The sequence below is a fragment of the Phascolarctos cinereus genome, unplaced genomic scaffold (assembly GCF_003287225.1).
Source record: "Phascolarctos cinereus isolate Bilbo 61053 unplaced genomic scaffold, phaCin_HiC Scaffold_726;HRSCAF=1367, whole genome shotgun sequence".
Classification (NCBI taxonomy): domain Eukaryota; kingdom Metazoa; phylum Chordata; class Mammalia; order Diprotodontia; family Phascolarctidae; genus Phascolarctos; species Phascolarctos cinereus.
Genome location: NW_027556098.1, coordinates 408,441,846 through 408,464,270, shown reverse-complemented (window position 1 = coordinate 408,464,270; position 22,425 = coordinate 408,441,846). Strand labels below are relative to the sequence as shown.

The window sequence follows — 22,425 nt, the reverse complement described above, 5'->3', positions numbered from 1 at the left end:
GGAAAAGACAGCATGCAAGCAGATATACAGAACAAGCCATAGACAGGATAAATTGCTGTTGGTGGTGGTGTTCAGTCATTTCAGTCACATCTGACCCTTGATGGCCCCATTTGGGGTTTTCTCTGCAGAGATACTAGAGTGGTTTGCCATTTCCTGCTCTGCCTCATTTTATAGGTGAGATAATTGAGGCAAGCAGGGTTAAGTGACTTGCCCAGGGTCACACAGCTAGGAAGTGTCTGAGGCCGGATTTGAACCCAGGTCTTAGTGACTCCAGGCCTGGTGCTCTATCCACTGCTCTGCCTAGCTGACAGGATAAATAGGAAATAATTAGCCAAAGGAAGACCCTGGAATGTAGTACAGATTGCAGTAGGGACTCAGCATGTGTTAATCAAATCATAGTTTTAGGTCTGGCAGGGTCTGGTGGGCCATTGAGTCCAGCCACAATATTGTTTACAGATGAGGACATTTAGGTCTTTGAGAATCTAAGTGAGGTTGCTGAGGTCACAAGTAGTAAGTGATAGAGGCCGGCTGTGAGCCCATGCACTCTTCTTGCCTGCATGGCCCTGGGAAGACAAGGTGGGCGTGGTTCTTTCCTGACCCTCCCGACATCATCTCAGCTCTAGGGGACACTGGGTGGTAGTGCCTGGGATTTGATGTGATGCCAGGCAGGCTCACCTTTCCAGGGCTGTTTGAAGGCTCAGCACGTCCTGTGTGGAGTTCCTGGCAGCCTGTTTGACCAAGATAGCACCTCCAGGCATGACCATTGGCTCACGGTCCAGTTGGCCAGCCGCGGACCCTGGAAGCAAGATGCTCCGTTCGCTGTCTTAGCCTTGGTTCTCTCTCCCTGAGTGGGCTGAGTTTGAAACTCCTGATCCTAATACCATTTAGCCCCTTGTCTGGGTCATTGCAGGGTTTACAGAGTGTTTTCCTGGTGACAGTTCTGTGAGGCTACTTGGCTGGCCAGGATTATTTTCCTCATTTTACACCTGAGGAGACTGAGGTTGAAGAGCTGAGGCTTGTTTGTTGTCTTACCGTGACAGAGTATCAGAACCCCCATTAAACCCAAGTTTCCTAAGTGAGTCCAGCCCTTTCCCCACACTCCCAGGCTGCTTCCAGCCAAGAGCTGAGTCTCTAGCAGGACCGTAGCAGCAGGGCGTGCTGGGAAGGGCCCTGCTTCCAGTCCTCACCAGCTCTGTGACCGTGGCGAAGTCCTTTCCCCTCTCTGAGGCTCGTGCGTTTTTGACCTGACAGCTGGTGGGAGGAAAGTGCCGCAGAATTGAGGGCCATTCATGCTCTTCTTCACGGTGTCTGCGTGGCGCTTGGGGAGGAGCACGAAGGCTCGTCACCAAGATGATGCCTGACACTGGCTTTGGCTGGTGAGCAGGACTGGATCCTCCTCTTCTCAGCCTGGCGGCCCTGAGGGGAAGCGGATTGTTTCAGGTGGCTCTGCTGAAACGTTTGCTTGGCCTCAGATGAAGTGGCTTAGCTGGTTCTAAATGTTCCCTGGGCTGGAGCTTTGGAGACACCTTTAGAAACAAGGAAGAATGAATTGTAATCAGGGCATCACATTATGTATATATTTTTAAAAACACTCTAACTTTTTGGGACTTCAGTAGTATAATAACACCAATAGCTAAGACTGACAATCCTTTTTAAAAATCCTTTTTGAAAAGCTCTTTAAAGGAGTGTAAAGTGGGTCTCTGGATCTCTGCTTTCTCCTCCGCCTCTCAGTGCCCTCCCCCTTACTCCGCTCCCCAAACACTGCCCTCTCTTCATTTGTCAGTTTGCATTCCCGTTAGATGTTGGCTGTGATTATTTTGTGATTGCCTATTGTAATTGCCAAGAGCTCAGCTCTTTGTAATGCTGCCATAATTTACTTTTTATTCTTTTTTCTGAGCACATTGACTTTGGGAAGGTGGAGTTGGCCTACGATGAATCCTCCAGGGTTATTATGTTGTGATTCTGAGTCATGGTTAAAAAATGTGTTCTGATGGTATCCGTTCTGACTTTTCAAGAGGAAATTAACAGAAGCAAAACAGTTGCATGGCTTTTGTGGTGCCCAGGACTTTTCAGTGGAACCCTGAAATACTTCTCTAAAGCCATGTTCTAGCCCTTCAAGGCAGCCCCAAGATTCATGTGGACCAAGTAGGGGTTGGGGGGCTGGACCCAAAGGGTTTTCTGTGTCTTTCCTCATAGTTTCCTCTGGGAAATCTTCCAGTATAGTTTGTGTCTGGCTTTTTTGTATAGAATAACAGACTCCCTGGCTCTTGTACAAGCACACAAGGTAACAAATACATACTAGATAAAGGACAGTTTTTATTCTGCCCTCTCATTCACCCCAAACGACTCACGGGAATTCATAAATATACAGAAAACAAATTTTGAAACTCACAATAGCCCACCCATAAACATTCATCAGAATGTTTGACATTCGGATGAAATCTTTTCTCCCGCAGGATCCTACAGTCTTCAAGACTCACAGTGCCACCCTGTGGTCTGTGCTTTTCCCAGGCAAAGGCAAACACATTTTAGGGTTGTTTGATGCCCCCGTAGGACCTGCAGTGTCTGAATAAGTGGGGATGGGGCAGCAAGGTCTCAGTTTCTTTGCTCTCCCGTGTCGAGATGGCTGTAGCCAGGTAGGTGACTCACTTTCCTCTCTGAGAGGCACACTACCTGGGAACTCCCCTTTTCTCTGCTCTTTCTCCCCGCCCCGTGCCCTCTTCACCCAAGGCTGGCTCTTTGAATCACACTGTGTAGGAAGTCAAGATGTTGAGGTACGCAAGCCCACGGGCACACCCGCCACAACCCCCGTCTGCTCGGGAGGTCTGCTTGGACCACGGGACCAGCGTCCGTCCCCCTTGGCTCCGTGCCGCTGCCATCCCTCGGGTTCTGAAAGTCTCCTCTTACGTCTTTGCTCCCCAGGCCCCTGGGTAAGCACGTGCAGCGTGCGGTGTGCCTCTTCTGCAGGAGAACCAGCCCAGCCGTGGGCAGCCCCTGGGGTGGGGGTGGGGGGGCACAAACAGTTCTTTCCCCTCCCTCACCTCATTGCAGGACAAAGGCAGAAATAGATTAGTGGACTCTCCACACCCTTCCTCTTTTAACTTTTTAAATGTTTGCTGAAGAGACTCGAACCGAAGTACAGAAATCCCCCCCAACTAGAGCACGTTCTTCCCTGCCAAGCCCCCCGCCCCAGCTTGTGAACGTGGTCTAGTCTTGTCTTGCATGCAAGAAAGATATTAGGCACCTACTGTGTGCTCGGCACTGTGCTGAGCATCAGGGAGCCCCTGCCCTCAAGGACCTTACATTCTAAGGGGAGAAGGCCGTACACACAAGAGATCTGAAAAGGGGTGAAGGTAGCCATGGTGGTGGTGGGGGGAGTGTTGGCGTAGTTTTAAAATGCAGAGGGCCAGGAGGGGAACGAAGTCAGGCCAGCCAGGGCCCTTCCCTAGAGTGGAAGCACCAGGACAGACTCAGCACTGGGAGCAGAGCGGCGAGGGGTATTCCGAGATGAGCAGGGCGCGGGTGTCCTGTGTAGGCTGCCCCAGGCTGAGGAGACCCTGGAAAGTTCCAGGGCGAGCCAGCAGCAGAGGAGGCATGGTTTTGAAGTCTAGGCTGCTGGGTTGACCCATTTCTGGGCTGGATCCAGCAGATCATCCCTCAGGGCTCACTCCTTCTGCAGCGTGGCTGCTGGGTCTCCGATGGTTCTTCCAGCCTTTCACAGGTCCCATGATGGGGCCTGGACCACCCACCCCGCCTCCACCACTCGCTTTCCTAACAGCAAGAAAGGAGGATCCTCAGTATAACAGAAGAGGGAGCGGCGCCGTGCGTTCAAGGCCACATGACAGCCTGGCTGCTGGCTGCTTCTCTCCCCACCCAGAAGCTGACAGCAATTTTTGCTTCACTTCACTAGGCACCAGAGAAGAGAGAATGAGTCTCTTTTGGAGGCTTTTCTCCACCCCACAGTAATTAGACAAGAAGCGGTCCTAGAATTCTCAGCAGAGAAGGGAGCTTCCCAGAATGCCTCAGAACAGGCCCTGCCACTGAGACCTAATCAGGAGTCGGTCTTGTCCTTTTAGCAAGTGGCAAAGATGACAAAAGATGGAAATAGTCAGTGTTGGAAAGGTTGTGGAAAGAACAAGCATACTCATGCATTGTTGGTGGAACTGTAAATTAGTCTAACCCTTTAGGAAAGCAGTTTGTAATTATGCAGTGAAAGGGACTAAAATGTCAAGTGTCTAACAAAGGGTCGCTGCTCTGTAGTCTCATCAGGTTGAATTCATCAAGAGAATGCCCTCATTCAGACTTTTGCACATGAAAAGGTCATGAGGGCGTTGGTGTGAGGATTCTGCTATGGCCCAGGCCAGTGGGTGGTGGGTACAGTCTCCCCAAGCGTTGAGGCTGCGTGTGGGGATGGGATGACTCTCCAAGAAGCTGGCTGTGTGGTGGCAAAGCCTCTTTTAATCTGGTGAGGTTGTGCCAGAGGACAGACAAAACACATAGCCCATGGCACCTGAAAAGCAGTTTCTCCCTGGAACGAGAGCCAGGGAAAGTTGTTCCTGACCAGATGATCAGGGAAGGCCTCTTGGAAGAGGTAATGGTCAGTTAGGAATTCCATAGGCTGAGAGAAGGGAGGCAGGCGGGCACGGGATGCCTCCCTGAGGAGCGTCGTAAGCAGGACACAAGTCCGGGAGGTGTTAAGAGTGTCGTAGGGCTCAAGAGATGAGCCTGGTTTAGTTGGGAGGTGGAGTATACAGGGGATGAAGCCTGGAGCGAGATTTCATGACGGGGCTATAAGGAGAGTCATTCAATTAACAAACATTTATTAAGTGCCCACTGTATGTGAGGCACTGTGGTAAGCATTGGGGATACAAAGAAAGGCAAAAGACGGCCCCAGCCCTCAAGGAGCTTATGTTCCAATGAGTAAGATGCCATGCAGATAGCTATGTACTGACAAGATGTAGGGACGAGATAAATTGGGGTGATCTCAGAAGGAAGGCGCTAACATGAAGGACAGTGGGACAGGTTATTTTGTGGAGGGTGAGACTTGAGCAGACTTGGAAGAAGCTAGGGAAGGTAGGAGGTGGAAATGTGGAGGGAGAGTCTTCCAGGAGTAGAGGACGGTCAGGAAAAACACCTGGAGGCTGGAAATGGAGGGTCACGTGTGAGGAACAGCAGGGAGGCCGGTGTCGCTGGAGAAGGGAGAAAAGTGGAAGAAGGCTGGGGAAAAAAATGAGGAAGGGCACGGTTTCAGAGAAACCTGAGCCTTGTGTGAACTGATGCAAAGTGAAGCTAGCAGAACCAGGAGAAAGAGCGACGCAGTAACGACAAGTTGGTAAAGATAATCAGCTGTAATAAACTTAGTAACTGATCAGCACAGTGGTCCGCCACAATCCCGAGGTGAAGCTGGGCCATGCCACTGGGCCTGGAGTCAGGAAGACCTGTGTTCAAATTTGGCCTCAGATAACTTAGTGGCTGTGTGACCCTGGGCAAGTCATTTCAACTCTTTGCTTCAGTTTCCTCAACTGTGGAATGGGGTTAATAACCGTAGCACCCGCCTCTCAGGGTTGTTGTAAGGCTTAACCCAGTGCCTGGCTCACAGTAAGCACGTTATAAATGTTAGTGATGATGGAATGTGCTGTCCACCTCCAGATAGAGAGCTGGTGAGATCAGAGGGCAGAGAGAAGCATTTTTCTCCTTTCTTTTTGCTTTTTTCTGGTCGTGGCTAACGTAGGAATTTGTTTTGCATTACTCTGCATATGTGTAATGGGTTCTATTTTTCTTGCCTTCTCAGTGGAGGAGAGGGAAAGAATTTGGAACTGAAAATAAAATTGAATATTAAAAAAGAAGGGGCGGGATTGCAAGTGATGGAGGGGGGATTGGGGAGTGGGAGGAGCCAGCTGGAGTTTGTCCAAGCTGAGATGGACACAGACAGGAGATGTGAGAGCTGCTGGTGGCTGGCTTTTCTTTGGTCCAGAGGGACCTGGGGTTTTCTTGGTACCAGAAGCTCCCTCCAGCCCTGCCGATCGACAGCTGCTCTGTGACTTGGTGTCTCAGAGAGGTGCCTGGGCACTGGAGAAGGGACTGACCCAGGGTCACCCAGCAAGTAGAGGGCAGAGGCACGGTGCCTTTCCTGCCGGGTTGTCGCTAGGGCCTCGAGTCAAGGGATGGAGGGAGCCAAGTGAGGGGAGAGGATCTGAGGGGGTTCAGGACAGGACCAGGCAGAGTCAGAAGGCCACCTCGTATGGGCAGGTGGTAGAAACCTGACCTTGGGGGTCCCCAGTTCCAGGAAATGTGGGTGTATTTAAGGAATGTGACTTCAGTGGGGGCAGAGGGAGTGTTGAGTGAGAACAGGGCCCAGGCTGGGGTGAGGACCAGACCTCAGAGGTCGTGAACCCCAACCCTCCATTCTGCAGAGAAGAAAACCGAGGCCCAAGGAGGCACCCAGCTGGGAAGGGTCCCAGGATCCCCACCAGGAGCCTTGCTTGGCATCGCTTTCCCCCATAGCCCGCTGGAGGCTCGTGAGGGCGGACCCTGAGGAGTGTCCCTGTTGGACGCTGATGGAAGGCCCCCGTGGCCATCCAGCCCCGTGCTCACCTGTGCTGCAGGCTCCGCTGGATTCTCCTCCAAATCCTTCCCCACTGGGCCAGTCGGTCAACAGACACTTAGCGGACGCCTCCTCGGGCCAGCCACACTGTCTCATTTTGTTATTCACGGTAGCCCCCACAGGGTGGCTAGAAGTGACAAAGAGCCTTGGTTTCTTTTTCTGCAAAATGGGAGTGACGTGAGGATCAAATGAGAATGTTTGTAAAGGGCTTTGCACACTGGCTGTTGCTCCTGCTGCTGCTGCTACTCGTAGCTGGCCCCATTTTACAGATGAGGAAGCTGAGGCCCAGAAATATCTCCTGAACCATCAGAAAAAAAGGATTGTGGGAATAAAGCTAGAATAGGAAGTAAGAGGCCTGGTTCCTGCCTTTCTTGGATGAGTCACTTTGCTTCTCCAGGAAGCTTAGATTTGAGGACCCCTAAGAGTCCTTCCCTTCCTTGCGTTCTGCTCCTTGCTCCTGGTCACGGGGCCCCTGCCCAGCCTCCAGCAGGCGGACAGCTACCTGCCACCCTTTGTTTTCAGACCAGGACCGGGCCATCTGCTGATGGAAGGCAGCCCAGCAGAATGCATTGGTCCCCCCAGTGAGAAGGCTCCTTCCTTCTTGTAGAGGCTTCCCCAGAGCGGCCTCTCTGTTGCTATGGACTCCTGGGTGGATGGGTGGGTGGGCAGGGCCAGGAAGGAGAGAAGAAGGGAGGAAGTGGGGGGGAGACAAAGAGGGAGGAAGGAAGGGAAGGAGAAAAAGAGGAGAGAAGAAGAGAGAGAAACGGGTGTGGGGAGAGGAGAAGGAAAGAGGGGGGGGAAGGGGAGAAAGGAGGGGGAGGGAAAGAGAAGAGAGAAACAGAGAAGGAGAGAGAGAAGGGAGAGAAGAGAAGGAAAGAGAAGGGAGAAAGGGAGGGGGAAGGGAAGAAAGAAGGAGGGGGAGGGAGGGAAGGAGAGAGACAGAGAAGGAGAGAGGGAGGAAGGGAGGGAGAGAAACAGAAGGGGGAGAGGAGAAGGAAAGAAGAGATGGGAGGGAGGGAGAGAAGGAGAGAGAGAAAGGGGAGAAGAGAAGGAAAGAGGAGGGAGAAAGGGAGGGGGAAGGAAAGAAAGAAGGAGGGGGAGAGAGAGGAGACAGAGAGGAAGGGAGGGAGAGAAGGAAAGAGAGAAGGGGGAGAAGAGAAGGAAACAGGAGGGAGAAGGGGAGGGGGAAGGGAAGAAAGAAGGAGAGGGAGGGAGGGAAGAAGAGAGAGAAACAGAGAAGGGGGAGGGAAGGAGAGAAAGGGAGAAGGGGGGAGCTGTTGTTTCTAGTGTGAGAGCTGGGATGAGGGAGGTGGTGGGACCTCTCCAGATGTTCTTTTTAATAGGATTTCATGTCTCATATTTAATCAGGATTGTCAAATATTGATTTGATCTCTGCTCTTAGCAGATGTGATCTTAGCAGGTTTCTGTGCTAATTAGCTGGGATTACTTTGTATGGGGGACTCCTGGCTGGCAGGACGAGGCTGCTGAAAGACTCTGGGTGGGTGCAGGAGGGCGTGAGGCCCTGCATGGCTCGGCTCCAGGGCACAGGCCTCGGGTGGCAGTGAGGAATGGCACCTGAGTCATGGCTTTACCCTTACTCAGCGCTCCCCCCCCCTCAGTGCCTTGGCATCACGTGGCTGGCGGCCCTGGGGGCTGCTGAGCTCCATCCTGACTTTTGCCCTTTGCTTAGGCAGGGACCCTGTCTCAGAGGGGCAGCAGTAGACAGCGTGGGAGGATTCTGATGCCTCAAGGAGGTTTGGGGGAAGGGAGAGAGCGAGAAGTCTGAAATAGGGACTGTCCAGGGCTGACTTAGCACCTTGTCCGTCTGCCTCCCCGGGCCTGAGCGGCCTCTGCTGTAACATGGTGGGGGGTGGGGGGTGACAGTCTCTTCCAGCCCAGCTTCTGGCTCCCTGGGAATCCCCGAGAGGGTGGGGTGAGGTGAGCCCCAGCACCTGCTTGGGGTGGGGAGGGGGGCACATGCATCTGTGAGTTACTGAGTATAGCGTGGAACCTTCCAAGCTCTCCCAGGCCTGAGACACCCAGTGCCCTTTGACCAACTCCATCCTGTCTGTCAGCAACTGCCTGTGTATACAAGGGTCTCTCATCCGGGTGCCTGTTTTCTTAACTAAACAAAATCTGGCTTGGAAGAGAGAGTAAGCTTCCCATTATACCCAAGTCTGGGACCACCCTTATGGGTGGGGCTGAGCCCTCTGGCAGGCTGCCTCCCACAGAGACTGTGGGCCTCCTTCTGAGGCTGCAGCCTTCCCCCTGGCCAGCAGCCTCCCCAGCTCATCCACTCTGGGTACTGATGAGCACAGACCTGTCCCGTTTTGGGCTCAGTAATGTGTTGACTCAAGGACTGTTGGGAATCCTCAGTGATGTTCTTCTCAGAGCTGGTGGCTTAGGTGCCCGGCATGCAGTGTGGATGTTTCAGAGGCAGGGTGGTGGTAGGCTGAGTGCCCTGGACCTCTGGAGATGGGAGCCCCAAACTTGCTCTGATACTTACTGGCTATTTGGCCTTGAGGAAATCACTTTTCCCTCTGAGCCTCCCTTTCCTCATTTGTAAAATGAGAGTAATGATCTTTATCCTGCCTGTCTCACAAGGATGCTTGTGAGGAAGGAGAAAATTATCTGTAAAAGGAATTTGGAAATGGCAGAGTGGTTGACACCTGTTAGATGGGATAGGATAGATGTGGAGGAGATGGTCTGAAGAGACGGTGAAGGCAGCAAGGATTGTCTGACCCATGTGAAAAAAGGTTCAGGGCTAAAGAGGGAATAGCTTTCTAGGGCCTAAGGCAGGCCTCTGCTTCCCCCCTGCTCTGATGAGGGGCTGTGAGCTTCATCGCTGCTAGCAGGAGGAGCAGCTCAGGGGCAGAGGGAAGAGCTCATCGCTGTCTCTGGAGGCAGGGGGATGGACCAGGTGGTCACTGCTTTCCTTTAGAAGCAAAGCCCTGCACACATGGTCAGTGGCCGTCCTTTGGAGCCTGGCTGAATGGCCTGTGGGACATGAGTGTTATTGACAGTGACCTTAGCCTAAGAACCAGGGAAGACTTAGGGCCACCGGAGAACAACAGATGGGGGGACTGCCAGAAGGGAAATAAGGGTGGCTGGACTGGAAACTGACTGTTCAGTGGATGACAGTGAGCAAGCCTGGCCCTGCCTGGGAGAACTGAGTGTGCCAGCACCTTCTTTGCAGGGCTGCAGGCTGGCTTCTGCAGGGCCCCACTTCTCTGAGCAACTGCCGGGTTAGATTTCTTATCATTCTTTGTTTAAGGGACAGCTACCGGGGTAGGGGTGGAGGGGGCTGTGCTGGGAAATGAAGATGATATATCAACAAAAGATATCAGGAAGAAAACATTTTTTTTTTTAGAAACGGACAGAGCAGAATTTCCCTGGTTCCACTGCCCAGAAGCTGGAAGCTGATTTAATAACTCTGGCATTAAGTAGGTGGTCCCTCTCGATCAAGGGCTCTTCACCTGTTTTGTGTTGTGGACCCCAAATGATGTGCTGAAATGGATAAAATGAAATCTGTAGAATTACAAAGGATACCAAAAGTTAGTGAAAGTAAAGATGTCGGGTTACTGAGCCCCAGAACTCTCTCCATGTGGATACACAGGCCCCAGAGTAGCCCCAGAGCAGAGCCCTTGTTCTGTAGCTCATTCAGAAGGGGTCATCTAGAGACTGGTGGCCAGACCAGACCAGTAACTGGGCAAACAAAGCCCATTGAGGTTCCTGTAAGGGTGAGGGAGAGGGAATAACCTTTGTTTCTCTCTCTCACCCTCTCCTTGTCCCCTTACAGAACGGCTCAGCACGTGCTTCTGCCTCCCAAGAGCCTCCTCATCTGTGACCAGCTGGAAGGAGAGAGACGGGTCGGAGCTCCGGCCTCCCGGGAGTGAGCGTGCTGCCGGCCTGCTGGAATGTGTCATGGTGCAGCCCTCCCCAGCGATGTCGCTGACTTGGGCCACCAAAGCACTCTGTCTTTACCCTGGCTGTCGGGAGAACGTTTCCTTCACCGCTGGCCCCAGGGCTCTGAACAGCGGCTAAGCTTCTCAGGGCTGGCTCCTCAGAGATGCGTGGCGCCTTCAGGAGGACTGTAGAACCCGGCTGTATTTTTGGACTATGACGACATATCGACCCATTCAGAATGAAGGTGTGGATGTGGGAGGTGGTGGAGGGGGGAAAGGGAGCGACCCTCTCCCTGTCCCCCACGGAGGGGAGTATTTCCCTTCTGGATTTTGGGCCCAGAATGGTAGCTCACAGCAGCCTGGCCCCCCTGCCAGCGAGAACGCAGTAGCATCGCGCTCCAGCGCCACGACCCCTGCGATGCCCAAGATGGGCGTGCGTGCCAGGGTGGCCGACTGGCCCCCGAAGCGAGAGGCTCTGAAGGACCAGGCCAGTTCCATCCCATCCCAGACCGTGGACAGCGCCAAAGCTGGGAGAGAGGGCCTCCTGCCCAGGCCCTCTCAGAACGGCCAGCCTCTCTCCAGCGGCTCCAGGGCATCAGGATCTCGAGCTTTTCATCGCTTGTCACGTAGGAGGTCCAAGGACGTCGAGTTCCAGGATGGGTGGCCGCGGTCTCCGGGCCGAGGGTTTATTCCTCTGCGGAACCGAAGCAACAGTGAGATCACTCTCAGTGAGTGCGATGTGGAAGAGCCCTTGGAGGCGAGGGGGTCCCGGTACGTGGGGGGGCTGCCTCTGTTCCGGGAATACGGCAGCACTTCGTCCATCGACATGCAGGGCATCTCGGAGCAGAGCCTTTTTGACATTCTCAATGAGTTTCGCAGCGAGAAGCCAGAGCCCCACGGGCCGGGTTCTGAAAAGCTGAACGAGCTGCTCGCAGCTGACGGAGGCACGGCCTCCCACCTGCACTTTGCTGGCGGCTCGAAGGTGGCCATCCGCAACGGCCAGTCCCACAGGGATGACTTCCTGCTGCAGCCCAAGGAGAAGGACAAGCTGCGGAAGAAGGCCACCAAGGGCGGGGACGCGAGCGACACCTCTATCTTCCGGAAGCTGAGGAGCGCCAGGGTCGACAGTGAGCTGCCGGGGAGGGTGTCCTCCGAGGCCGATGACAGCGGGGGTGGCGGCAGGCTCCTGGAGGGCAGCAGGCCCTGGGTCTGCCAGAAGAGCTTCGCCCACTTCGACGTCCAGAGCATGCTGTTTGACCCGAATCAGGTCGCTGCCAACCGGCTGTCGGCGGCGGCCCAGCGGCGGAACACAACCACAGGGGCGTCGGCGGCGTCGGCGGACCCGTCCTTCCCCAGCACAGAGGACCTGAACTACAAGGAGAACCTGGAGCAGGACCTCGGAGACAGCAACAGCAGCGAGCTGCTCCTCAGCTGCCCGCACTTCCGCAACGAGCTCGGGGGCGTGAGCGAGCGCAATGTCAGCTTCTCCCGAGCCTCGGCCGGCTCACCAGGCGGGGGCGCACCAGAGCCCACCCCAGGCACCTACTGCACCAACGCCAGCATCTCCGTGCTGGAGGCCCCCGGGGAGGTGCCGCGGAGCCAGGCCGGGCTCCGGCTCTACAGCATCGAGCACGCGGACCTGGGCGCTCGCTACTACCGGGACTACTTTGTGGGGCGAGGTGAGTGCGGGAGGCGTGGCGGGATACAGGGCAGGGCCGTGCTGGCTGGAGGTGTCCCTGCCCCATCCTTCCCCAGGCAGCCGCCTCAGGTTGGGAGAGGGGGCTGGAGTGGGACTAGTTTTCTGGCGGCCCGCGCACCCCTTGGCCGGGGGAGAAAAGAAAAACCCTTTGAAGAAAACGCGAAGCCAAAAAAGTATAACAGTAATAACGATGATCCAGAAAGTAGGAAAGGTGAGCCCCCAGAGCAGGGCCTCACCCCTTTTCCCCCAACAAGTTTAGCCTTTATGTCCCAGCACAGGCACTGATTGTAATCAGTGAGCATTTATAAAAAGCCTACTGTGTGCCCAGCATTGTACTCGGGATAGTAAGACATCCGCAGGGCAGAAATGGTTTCTGCCTTTGAGGAGTTTATGCTCAATCAGAATCATGGGTCTGTTCATGAGGTGTAGATCTTAGGATTCTCCCGGGCTTGAGAATCCTGCAGGTTCCACCAGCGTCCCAGGGTCCCAGGGTATAGCTTGAGTCCCCCTCTGCTCAAGCCTGCCAGTAGTTTACTTTGGACCCTTGCTGGCCCGCGGGACCTGAGAACGCTTGCTTTTCTGCCTTAGAGCATGTCAATTACTTTGGCGTGGACGAGAAGCTGGGGCCCGTTGCAGTGAGCATTAAGCGGGAGAAGTTGGAAGACCACAAGGACCACGGCCCGCAGTATCAGTACCGAATCATCTTCCGGACGAGTGAGGTATGTGCTCTGCCCCGTGCCATGCAGGATGAGTAAGGCTCACTCCCGGGCCCTGCCCTGCACCCAGGCCAGCACGATAGGCCTGTAAAACCCCGTGGTCGAGAATCTTCTGGTTGCAGGCCCCAGAGATGTAGAATTTAGAGCTGGGGGAAATCTGAGTGTCTGACTCATGGAGTGCTTGGGCCCGAGCAAGGACCCTCTGCCTCGTAGGAGGTTGTAGGCTCATGGGGTCATTCTCTTTTCAGACCTCCACTTACAGGGACCTCACCCCGCTCCAGGCAGGCAGCCCCTTCTTCCCCTCTGGGACAGCTTTCATTGTGAGGAAGCTTTTCCTCCTATAGAGTCCCAGCCAGCCTCCCTCAGACATGGACCCCACAGCCGGGGCAGCATTCAAGTGTGGCCTGACTAGTGCACAAGTCTTGTGGAGGCCCATCGTTTTTTTTTTTCTTTTTGGTGAGGCAGTCAGGATTAAGTGACTTGCCCAGGGTCACACAGCTAGTAAGTGTCAAGTGTCTAAGGCTGGATTTGAACTCAGGTCCCCTTGACTCCTAGGTTGGAGCTCTATCCACTGCACTACCTAGCTGCCCCAGTGGAGGCCTGTCTTATCCAGGCAGCACAGGGGCAGCTAGGTGGCACAGAGGATAGAGCACCGGTCCTGAAGGCAGGAGAACCTGAGTTCAAATCCAGCCTCAGACCAAACACTTGACAGTTACTAGCTGTGTGACCCTGGGCAAGTCACTTAACCCCAATTGTCAAGAAAAAGAAAGAAAGAAAGAAAGAAAGAAAGAAAGAAAGAAAGAAAGAAAGAAAGAAAGAAAGAAAGAAAGAAAGAAAGAAAGAAAGAAAGAAAGAAAGAAAAAGAAAGAAAGAAAGAAAGAAAGAAAAAGAAAGAAAGAAAGAAAGAAAGAAAGAAAGAAAGAAAGAAAGAAAGAAAGAAAGAAAGAAAGAAAGAAAGAAAGAAGAAAGAAAGAAAGAAAGAAAGAAAACAAACCAGGCTGCACAGCAGATCCACCTAGCTTTCTCTCCCAGAGGTGAGGAGTCTGCCACGACGGCCCGTGGGCCAGATCTCTCCTGCTGTGGTTTCTGTACAGCCTGTGGCAGTTTTCACATTTTAAAAAGACAACAAAATCTTCTTTAAAAATGTCAGAGCCGTTCTTAGCTCCCAGGCCGTACAGACAGAGGCCCCTGACCCAGAAGATGCCTCAGCAGTCTCTCTGGTGGGCCCAGTGGTCAGGCCCCAGCTTTCTCTGTCACTGCCGGTCCCTCTGTCTCGTCCGTCATCTCCCGATGCCTCCCACAGTGGCTACATGTCAGGCCGTTGGCTGCAGTGGGAAGGGCGAAGCCTGGGCTTTGACACCCACACCCCACATTTAATGGTTGGGGGACTCTTGACAAGCCAGTCATCCTCCATGAGCTCCTGTCTCCTCTGTGAAGTGATTAGGACCTCATAGCCTTATTTTGGGAATGATACTTTTAATCCCAGGAGAAGCAGGTGTGATGAAGGCATGGAGGACAACAGCTCCCCTTTGCACAGTCCCTCCAGACTCACAGAGCCCTGGCCTCACAGTAACCCCATGAGGGAGGTGAGGAAAGTATCCTTACACCCATTTTACAGATGAGGAAAGAGAAGCCCAAGAGGCTTTGTCATGGCCACAGTCTCATAGCCAGCACATGTGGGAGGTAGGGAGCCACCTGACGTTGGCCCCTCAGAGACCCGGGGTTGAAGTGCCCTGGGCAGCCCCTTCCCGTGCCTGGCAGCAGAGAGCTAGCTGTCAGCGGGTGGGCCTTGTTCCCTCTGAGCAGATGCCGGGGGGGGGGGAAGCAGCTCCCAGGCTTCTTGCCAGGGAACTTCATCTTGGTTGTGGAGCGACGTTCTCCAAATCCCACACAGTTATGGAGCCTCCCCGCGGCCTTGGGGTGACCATGGGAGCCTCAGCCCCAGGCTGGGGGAGCTCTTTGTGGTCCAGGGGCCAGAGCATCTGACAGGATCTAACCAGAAAGATCTAGGAGCAGCATGTGGACAGTGCAGAGAAGGAAATACGGGCTGGATGGCAAAGGGGAGAGGAGGGCACAGGGGCATGGTGCTATGCTCCTTACAAATACTATCTCACAACAACCCTGGGAGGGAGCTGCTTTTATTATCTCCATGTTACAGATGAGAAAACTGAGGCAGGCAGAGGTCGAGTGACTTGCCCAGGGTCACACAGCTAATAAGTGTTGCAAGCTGGATTTGAACTCAGGTCTTCCTGACTCCAGGCCTGGCGCGCTATTCACTGAGCCACCTCACTGCTTTAATGCCTTAATGGTCTGAAAAAACATTTCCTAGCTTTGGTAGCTGTCTCACAGTGGAATGGACGGGAGGACAAGGGCCCTCTGTTCCTGGAGGTTATTTGTTGGGGGTGATGCACATGCAGAGCATTCTGGGTCAGGTCCGGGTTGGTCCCTTCCTCTCAGAGTCAGCTGTCCCCTCCCCTCAAGCCTTCACAGCCCCGGTGTCTTTCCTCAGAGAGGGTGCCCAGAACCACTGGGCCAGCCTGGCCCAAGAAGAAGAAGGCAGAGCTCTTCCTGCCCCGCCTCACCTCACCAAGGGCTCCCGGTCCCCAGACCTCTGCCCCCACCGCTCCCTGGCCTTAGATCCTCACAGGGGTCAGAGGTCATCTCAGCGCTCCCTCACGGCCGGCCCACACCTCTCTGCCATCCTCGCAAGAATGAGAGACTCGGCCGGTGCTTGGCTAGAATCCAGACAGGGTCTCCAGTCCCCAGTCTGGAACCGTGTCAAAAAGGAAGCCAAGAAAAGGAGGCTAATTAGGCGTGATTTCTTGTTCTCGGTGACCACCGTGGCTCTTCCTGGTCATCCTTTTGATGACGGAGTCAAGAGCCGTCGTCAGCCTTGGCGACATTGATATTTCCTCTCCTCTGGGTCCCCGGTTCCTCTCCTGCCCACCACGGTCTCCCAGACATTGCTGACCAGAGCTCAGCATGCTCAGTCCTCCGTGCTGTTGGGTCTGTACTGACTCAGCTCTTTGAGTCTGGCTCCATCCAACCCCAAGATCACGTTCTCCTGGTCTGTGCCCTTCCCTCGTCCACGTCTCCCTGGGTCTCCTGGACTTTTGGTGAGCAGTGACGATCCATCCCGTTCCTGCGGTGCTGGCTCCAAATATCAATGGGGTTTTTCTCTCTGCCTTTACCTTTCACAGCAATCTTTTGGTCCCTTTTCTGCTGTAATTCAGAATGATTTTCCAGGATGACTGGGCCGCAAAGGAGCACCCCTGCCTTCCCAGCCTGTCCCGTCCTCTTCATCAGACCTTCATTTCTGTCTGAATTCTGGTTCCCGGCTGTACTCACTGTCCGGCCTTCTCCAGCCTTTCCAGCAGCCCCGATGCTTCTTTGGTCTCCTCCCCTCAGCCCTCCCATCCCCTTCAGGTTCTCCCCTTAGAATGTCAGCCCCCAGGTTGGAGAATCTGCATTTTGGCCACTGTTCCCAGCCCTTAGTGCCATGGCTGGCTCATCGGACACGCTTCTGTCTCTTACCGAGGGGATGAATTCTCTGTGTGTCCACGTTGGTCTCTTTTAGCAGCTGCCCCCTTTTTCTTTTCAGACTTGTTTCTCTTTGTGTCTTTGCAGTTTCATTTCGGGGAATTTACTGCCTCTTCATGGGCAGGTTTTAGCCCCTGGACCGTTTCAGTCTGTGGGATCCTATCAGTTTTTCTCCAGACTCTCTGAAATCTGTAGCAGTCCCAACATCGAGGGCACGTGTCAGTCTCTTCCCAGCTCTCTTCTCCCGCCGTAAATTCTAAAACCGAACGGCCACTTCCCCCCGAGATTCCCGTCCTTCCCAAAGTTCATCCTGGCGGATAGGAATCACATCCAGTATAGATGTTCCAGCCACTTCCTAGCTGGGTGACCCTGGGCAAGTCACTTCACCCTGTTTGCCTCAGTTTCCTCATCTGTAAATGAGCTGGAGAAAGAAATGGCAAACCACTCCACGATCTCTGCCAGGAAAACCACGGATGGGATCACAAAGAGTCGGACAAGACTGAAGATGGCGGAACAACGAAAATGGGGATTGTAATAGCACCTGCCTCTCAGGGTGTTTGTCAAGCACTTTGCTAACCTTGAAGTGCTGTATAAATTGTTGTCATCACTCCCCTTGCTCTTCCTCCCATTTGGGTCAGACAGGCTGCTTACAGTTCCCTGCTCTGTAGTCCACCTCTGACCTTGTGTCTTTGCTCAGGGGCTCCCATACCTGCCCCTTGGAAGCCCAGCATCCTTCAGAGCCCAGCTCTGGGGCCACGCCTGCTGTGGGGCCACGCCGGCTCTGGGACCACGTCCTGCGCGAGGCCCTTCCTTTTATCCCTGCACCTCCCCTACTGAGAGCTCCTGCCATCTTGAAATGCCTTTGAGACACTGTTTTTCATTCTTTATATGAATTGATCTCCTAGTGCTTTTTTAAAATGGAAATCTTGGCCCTCCCTCTTTACATATCTCTTTTCCTCTGCAGGAGTTGTACCCAACCCCAAACCTCTTCTCCTCCTTCCCCCCTCTCCACGGCTGGTCTCGGGAATCTTTCTGAGGCCTGGGCCAGAGGAGGGCCTTGACATCTTTCTTGCCTCTCTCAATCCCTGTGAATTTCTGAGTCTACGTCCTCCAACGTTATGGCCACTCTCTACTGCAGGAGATGCACATAGGTAGATTTCTACCTCCCCCTTCCTTCTCAGTCTGAAGACTTTGTGTGTGACTTCATAAGACTCCTGGAAAGTGTGTTCTGCGTGGCACTTCCTGGGCACGCTAGATGTCTCCTGCCTAGGAGGTTGTCCTTCCTATGCGTAGGTCACTGGGGTGAGTGTGTGGACCAGGGTGCCCATTTTGGGTCAAGCTCTAACCCCCCACCCCAGGCCAATGTGGCCCGGTTACAAACCCCAGCCTCGAGGCTTTTGTGGAAGTCCAGGGTCTGCTAGCAGCAGCTAGCCCCAAAGGTCAGCCCTGCAGGGCTGCTGGGGGACAAGGAATGGGGATTTCATGACATGTTCCCATGTCTAGCAGAGGAAGACCCTGAGGTGGCCCTGGGGTCAGGACCCCCTCCTCGAGCACCTAGGGTCCCACTGGAGACCGTGCCCACTTTTTCCCTCTTCCCCCATCTCCTCTCCCTCCCCTTTTTCCCTCCCTCTCTTCTCTCCTCCCCTCCTCTTTCTCCCTTTAACCGAGCAGAGAAGCTGGGAGTATTTTTTTCTCAGTTGGCTTCTGCGCTGTCCCGCACAGATAACTGATGGGGGATTCTGCGAGCTCATGGAGGCAGAGTAGCCCAGTGGTGGGAACAGTGTCTTGGGATCCAGTCCCTCCCTGATGCTCCCTTCCTCTTGGGGGCCTCAGTTTCCTCACCTGTAAAGTGGGGAGCTGGCTCAGGAGCCTGGGAGGTCCTGGCAGCCCCGAACCTATTCTGTGTAAGGGCAGGAGCTGCATGCATTTTTTACAGTGATCTCAGGGGTGGAAGCACTAGTGAGTGGGGTGGTCAGGAAGGGCCTCCTTTGGGAGGAGCAGGGAGGAGGCATTAGAGGGAGCTACAGAGCCGAGGAGGCAGAGCTGCCTGGAGGGGTAGTGGGAGAGGCAGCCAAAGCCAGCGTCGTCCAGAGACCTCCGGCTGACCTCGTGGAGGCAGGCCACCCCCTTACATAGGTCTGGTGCTTCACCAACCCCGGAGTCCCCTATAAAAGTAACTGTTATGGTCACGTGCCACTGTGGGACACAGACAAGACGTCTCGGGAAGCCCTGGCCTGAGGGTGATGGGTGGTGACCAGTGAGGCCGTTGTGGGCCGGGCCTTCGAGAGCACTTTGCCTTCTGCCATCTCTGAGTCCCCTTCCTGGGGATGAGTCTTTGACCCCCCCCCTTCCTCTCTCCCCGGGCAGCTCACCACTCTCCGGGGCTCCATCCTGGAGGACGCCACCCCCACGGCCACCAAGCACGGGACGGGCCGAGGCCTGCCCTTGAAAGACGCGTTGGAGTACGTTATTCCTGAGCTCAACCTCCACTGCCTGCGGCTGGCCCTGAGCACTCCCAAAGTGACTGAGCAGCTGCTGATGCTCGATGAACAGGGGGTGAGTCTGGAGGGCCGTGCTGGCTGCCGTGGCCGCCTCGGGGCCACCCCTGGGGCTAGAGTCTGGCTGCCAGAGATCAGGGGCTGCTTACCCCCCTGCCCCCAGCTCCCTTATCTGCTGCCTCCTCGGAAACTGCTCGTGTTTAGGAGGTGGTGGAAGACAAGGCCTCCCCCCCCCCCGCCCCAGGGATTTTACCGGGGGGGGGGGGGCTGGTTGGTCTAGGAAGCCCCTTTGCAAGCTCCTCCCCTGCTTCCCAGGGTGTAATTGCCTGCACTCCCCCTCTTTGTGGGGAGGAAGGAGACAAAGAGGGAGCTCCTGGGCAGGGAGAGGTGGGGAGCACGCCGTCTCCTGGGATGGTGACTGGGGGAGCAGTAGCCACATGGGGGGATTCTCATGTCTCTAGCCCTGCCTTGCCAAATTTACTAGACTCAGGGTCATTCCCAGTGGGGCTGGGCCTTGGACCGTCTTTCCAGAGGGTCCCAAACTCAATCTGTGGGCCCTTGCTGGAGTTCCTGGTCTAATTCAACCAGACTCCCCAGTTCTCGTGTCTGAGGTTCGGTCGTCTGATGTGAGGTGGGACTGGGAAGGGGGACCCACTGAGGGCTGCATCTGGCTCCTTGGGCCAGAAGGGAGAAGGAAAGTTGGGACACAGCCTGGTTCTCTTTCCCGCTCCTGTGTGGCTGGGCCCCTGGCCACCTTGGTCCCGTCACCCCTGTCCCGGGTCCCTCCTATGCGGTCCTAAGCCCATCCTTCTTTTTCCAGCTGTGTCGGAAACACAAGGTCGGCATCCTGTACTGTAAGGCTGGCCAGAGCTCCGAGGAGGAGATGTACAACAATGAAGAGACCGGCCCTGCCTTTGAGGAATTCCTCTCGGTGCTTGGGGACAAAGTCTCTCTCAAGGGCTTCAACCGCTATGCTGCACAACTGGATGTTAAAAGTAAGCAGTGAGGTCCCCTCCAGAAGCCAGGCTCCACAGAGGCCTGGGTGGGGAGGCCCGTCAGGTGAGGGGCCACCCATCAGCCACAGAAACTCTGCAGCATGGGACACTGAGGAGGGCACTGCTGGACAGCCTGCTTCATGGTCAGCTTTCACGTGGCTAGCGAGACGCGTCCTCGGAAAGGCTTAGCCACTGAAATATGCCAAAGGGCCTTCCCTTCCAGAGTTGCCACTTCTCCAGTTCATCCATCAGCCCCACCTGCACCATGCTTTCCTGGGCCAGGAGGGGAGGATGAATAAAACGGAGTTCTCAGAGGCTTGTGGTATCTGGCATGAGCCCAGTTTAACCCCTGGTTCTGCTCTGGGGTCGGCGGGTTTTGGGGGGATTAGGTCGGCCTCTGGATCCTCCCAGCCCCGTGAGACTCTGCTGGATCCCTGTGGGTTGGCCCCTTCCCTGGTAGGGCTCTCAGAAGAGCTTGTTCTGGGACATGGCCGGGGTTCCTGCCAGAGCTGGCTTTGCTGGGGAGCAGAAGGAGGCCACCCCCAGATGCCCCATTCACTGTGTGTGCTGCTCCACGGGGATGTGCCAGGGTTGAGGACTAAACCAGGGGCCTGGTTTCACTTTCTTTGCTCTTCACCACCTGACTCCAGGCTTCATGGTATACGGTGGTTCAGCCAGACTGGCCTTAATGTTCTTCACATGCGGCAGGGCATCTCCCCTCTCCATGCCTTTGCATGGGCTGTCCAGATGCCCAGCATGCCTTCCCTCTTCCCCTGCACCTCCATCACCTGGCCTTTGCTTTGGGTATCCTTAGCTGCCCTAGAATGGAAGCTCCACCAGGGCAGCACTTCCTTCTATTTTGTTTGAGTGTCTTCAGCACTCTGGACAGTGCCTGGCCCCTGGTGATTAAGAAGTGATCAGTCTGACAGGTGGGTCTTTTTTCTTGATCTTTCAGCTGATTCCACTGGAACGCATTCTTTGTACACAACTTACCAGGAGTACGAGCTCATGTTTCACGTCTCTACCATGCTTCCCTACACCCCCAACAATCGGCAGCAGGTTAGTGTCCAGTGGGTCTAGTGGTGTGGCGCCACGAGGGAGACCTGCCCTGGAGAGCCTGCTGCCTCTTCCGCTCTGCTCCGCTCGGAAATGAAAGGCTTTGGGCTAAATTTCTAAGATTTCTTCCAGGTGTGCTATAGGTGAACATGACACTGAGCCCTTGGCCTACAGTCAGCTGCTTCAGGGGTCACTTAGAGTCACAGGGCTCATGAGGTCTAGCCTTGCTTTGGGCATTGGCCCGTCCTGTGCCCCCATCCCCATCTGGCTCTGTCAGAGCCGTGTACCATGCCTGAGCTGCAGTGGTACCTCTCCTGAAAAGGACTTGACCCTGGGGAAGGTGCTGGGGCCGACCCAGAAGGTGCCAAGGGCTTGCTCCAGGTATGGGATGTCATCCAGGGTACTGGGCCTGGAGTCAGATACAGCCTCAGACATTCACTAGCTGTGTGACCCTGGGCAAGTCACTACACTTCACTCCTGTCTGCCTCAGCTTCCTCAACTATCAAATGGGGCTAATAATAGCACCCATCTCCCAAGGCTGCTGTGAGGTTAAAAAAAGATAATAATTGTAAAGCACTTAGCACACTACCTAGCACATGGTAGGTATTATATAAATGTTAGCTATTATTATCCTTAGAAATCCAGGCCTTGGGCACAGACTCCCTGCCTTTGCCGCGTCCAGCTCCCTGGTGCTGTAATTCAGGGTCTTTCCCCGCCAGAACCTCTCCTGCTCTTACTTTCCCTGTTATGGGGGGGGCACTACCCTCCTCCCAGTCCCCCCAGACTCCTCCCTATGTCCCACCCCTTGTCTCCAGTCTGTGGGCTTCAGCGCCCTCTTCTCTGATGCTGCCTTCCCCTGGTGCAGACCCTCCCTCGTCACCTCACATCTGCCTGCCCTGAGTATCTCCCCTCTGCAGGCCGTGCTGCACTCAGCCACCAGAGGCATCTTCCTAAAGTTCAGATCTGACAACACCATCCTTCTCTCTGACCCCTTCCCAGTAAACTCCAGCAACTCCCTGTCACCTCTGAGATCCAATCTGAAGTCCTTGGTTTGGCGTTCAGTGCTCTCCATGACCCAACCCCCACCTTCTCTCTCTTCTTGGACACTTCCTTCCCCTGGGCATGCACTGCAGGCTAGTGACCTTGGCCTCTTTATTGATCCCGTGGACAAGACCCTCCCCGTCCTGACCTCAGGCACTCTTGCTGTCTGTCCCTCATGCCTGAAGCTCCCTCCCTTCTCATCTCCACCGCCTCTCCTGGCTTCCGGCAGGTCCCAGCTAATATCCTGCCTTTTCCAGAAGTCTTTCCTGACCTCCCTTCGTTCTGGCACCCTGCTGAGTGGGGAGGCCTGGCTTCCAGTCCCTTTGGAGGCACTGGTGGCTGTGGTCCTCCGACTTCAGACCCGAGGCACG

General features: G+C 54.8%; 1 protein-coding gene across 11 annotated transcripts in view; it reads left to right on the top strand.

Annotated features, from left to right (window-relative positions):
- SIPA1L3 (signal induced proliferation associated 1 like 3) overlaps window positions 1-22,425 on the top strand; it is a 161,039-nt gene that overhangs the window by 80,540 nt on the left and 58,074 nt on the right. For all 11 annotated transcript variants that reach the window (XM_078145812.1, XM_020978877.2, XM_078145806.1 and 8 more), the window contains 5 exons: window positions 10,404-12,188; window positions 12,797-12,927; window positions 18,832-19,020; window positions 19,783-19,957; window positions 20,913-21,016. In XM_078145812.1, coding sequence (XP_078001938.1) covers window positions 10,724-12,188; window positions 12,797-12,927; window positions 18,832-19,020; window positions 19,783-19,957; window positions 20,913-21,016 — 2,064 coding nt within the window. In that variant the 5' untranslated portion in view covers window positions 10,404-10,723. The remainder of the gene's footprint in view (window positions 1-10,403; window positions 12,189-12,796; window positions 12,928-18,831; window positions 19,021-19,782; window positions 19,958-20,912; window positions 21,017-22,425) is intronic.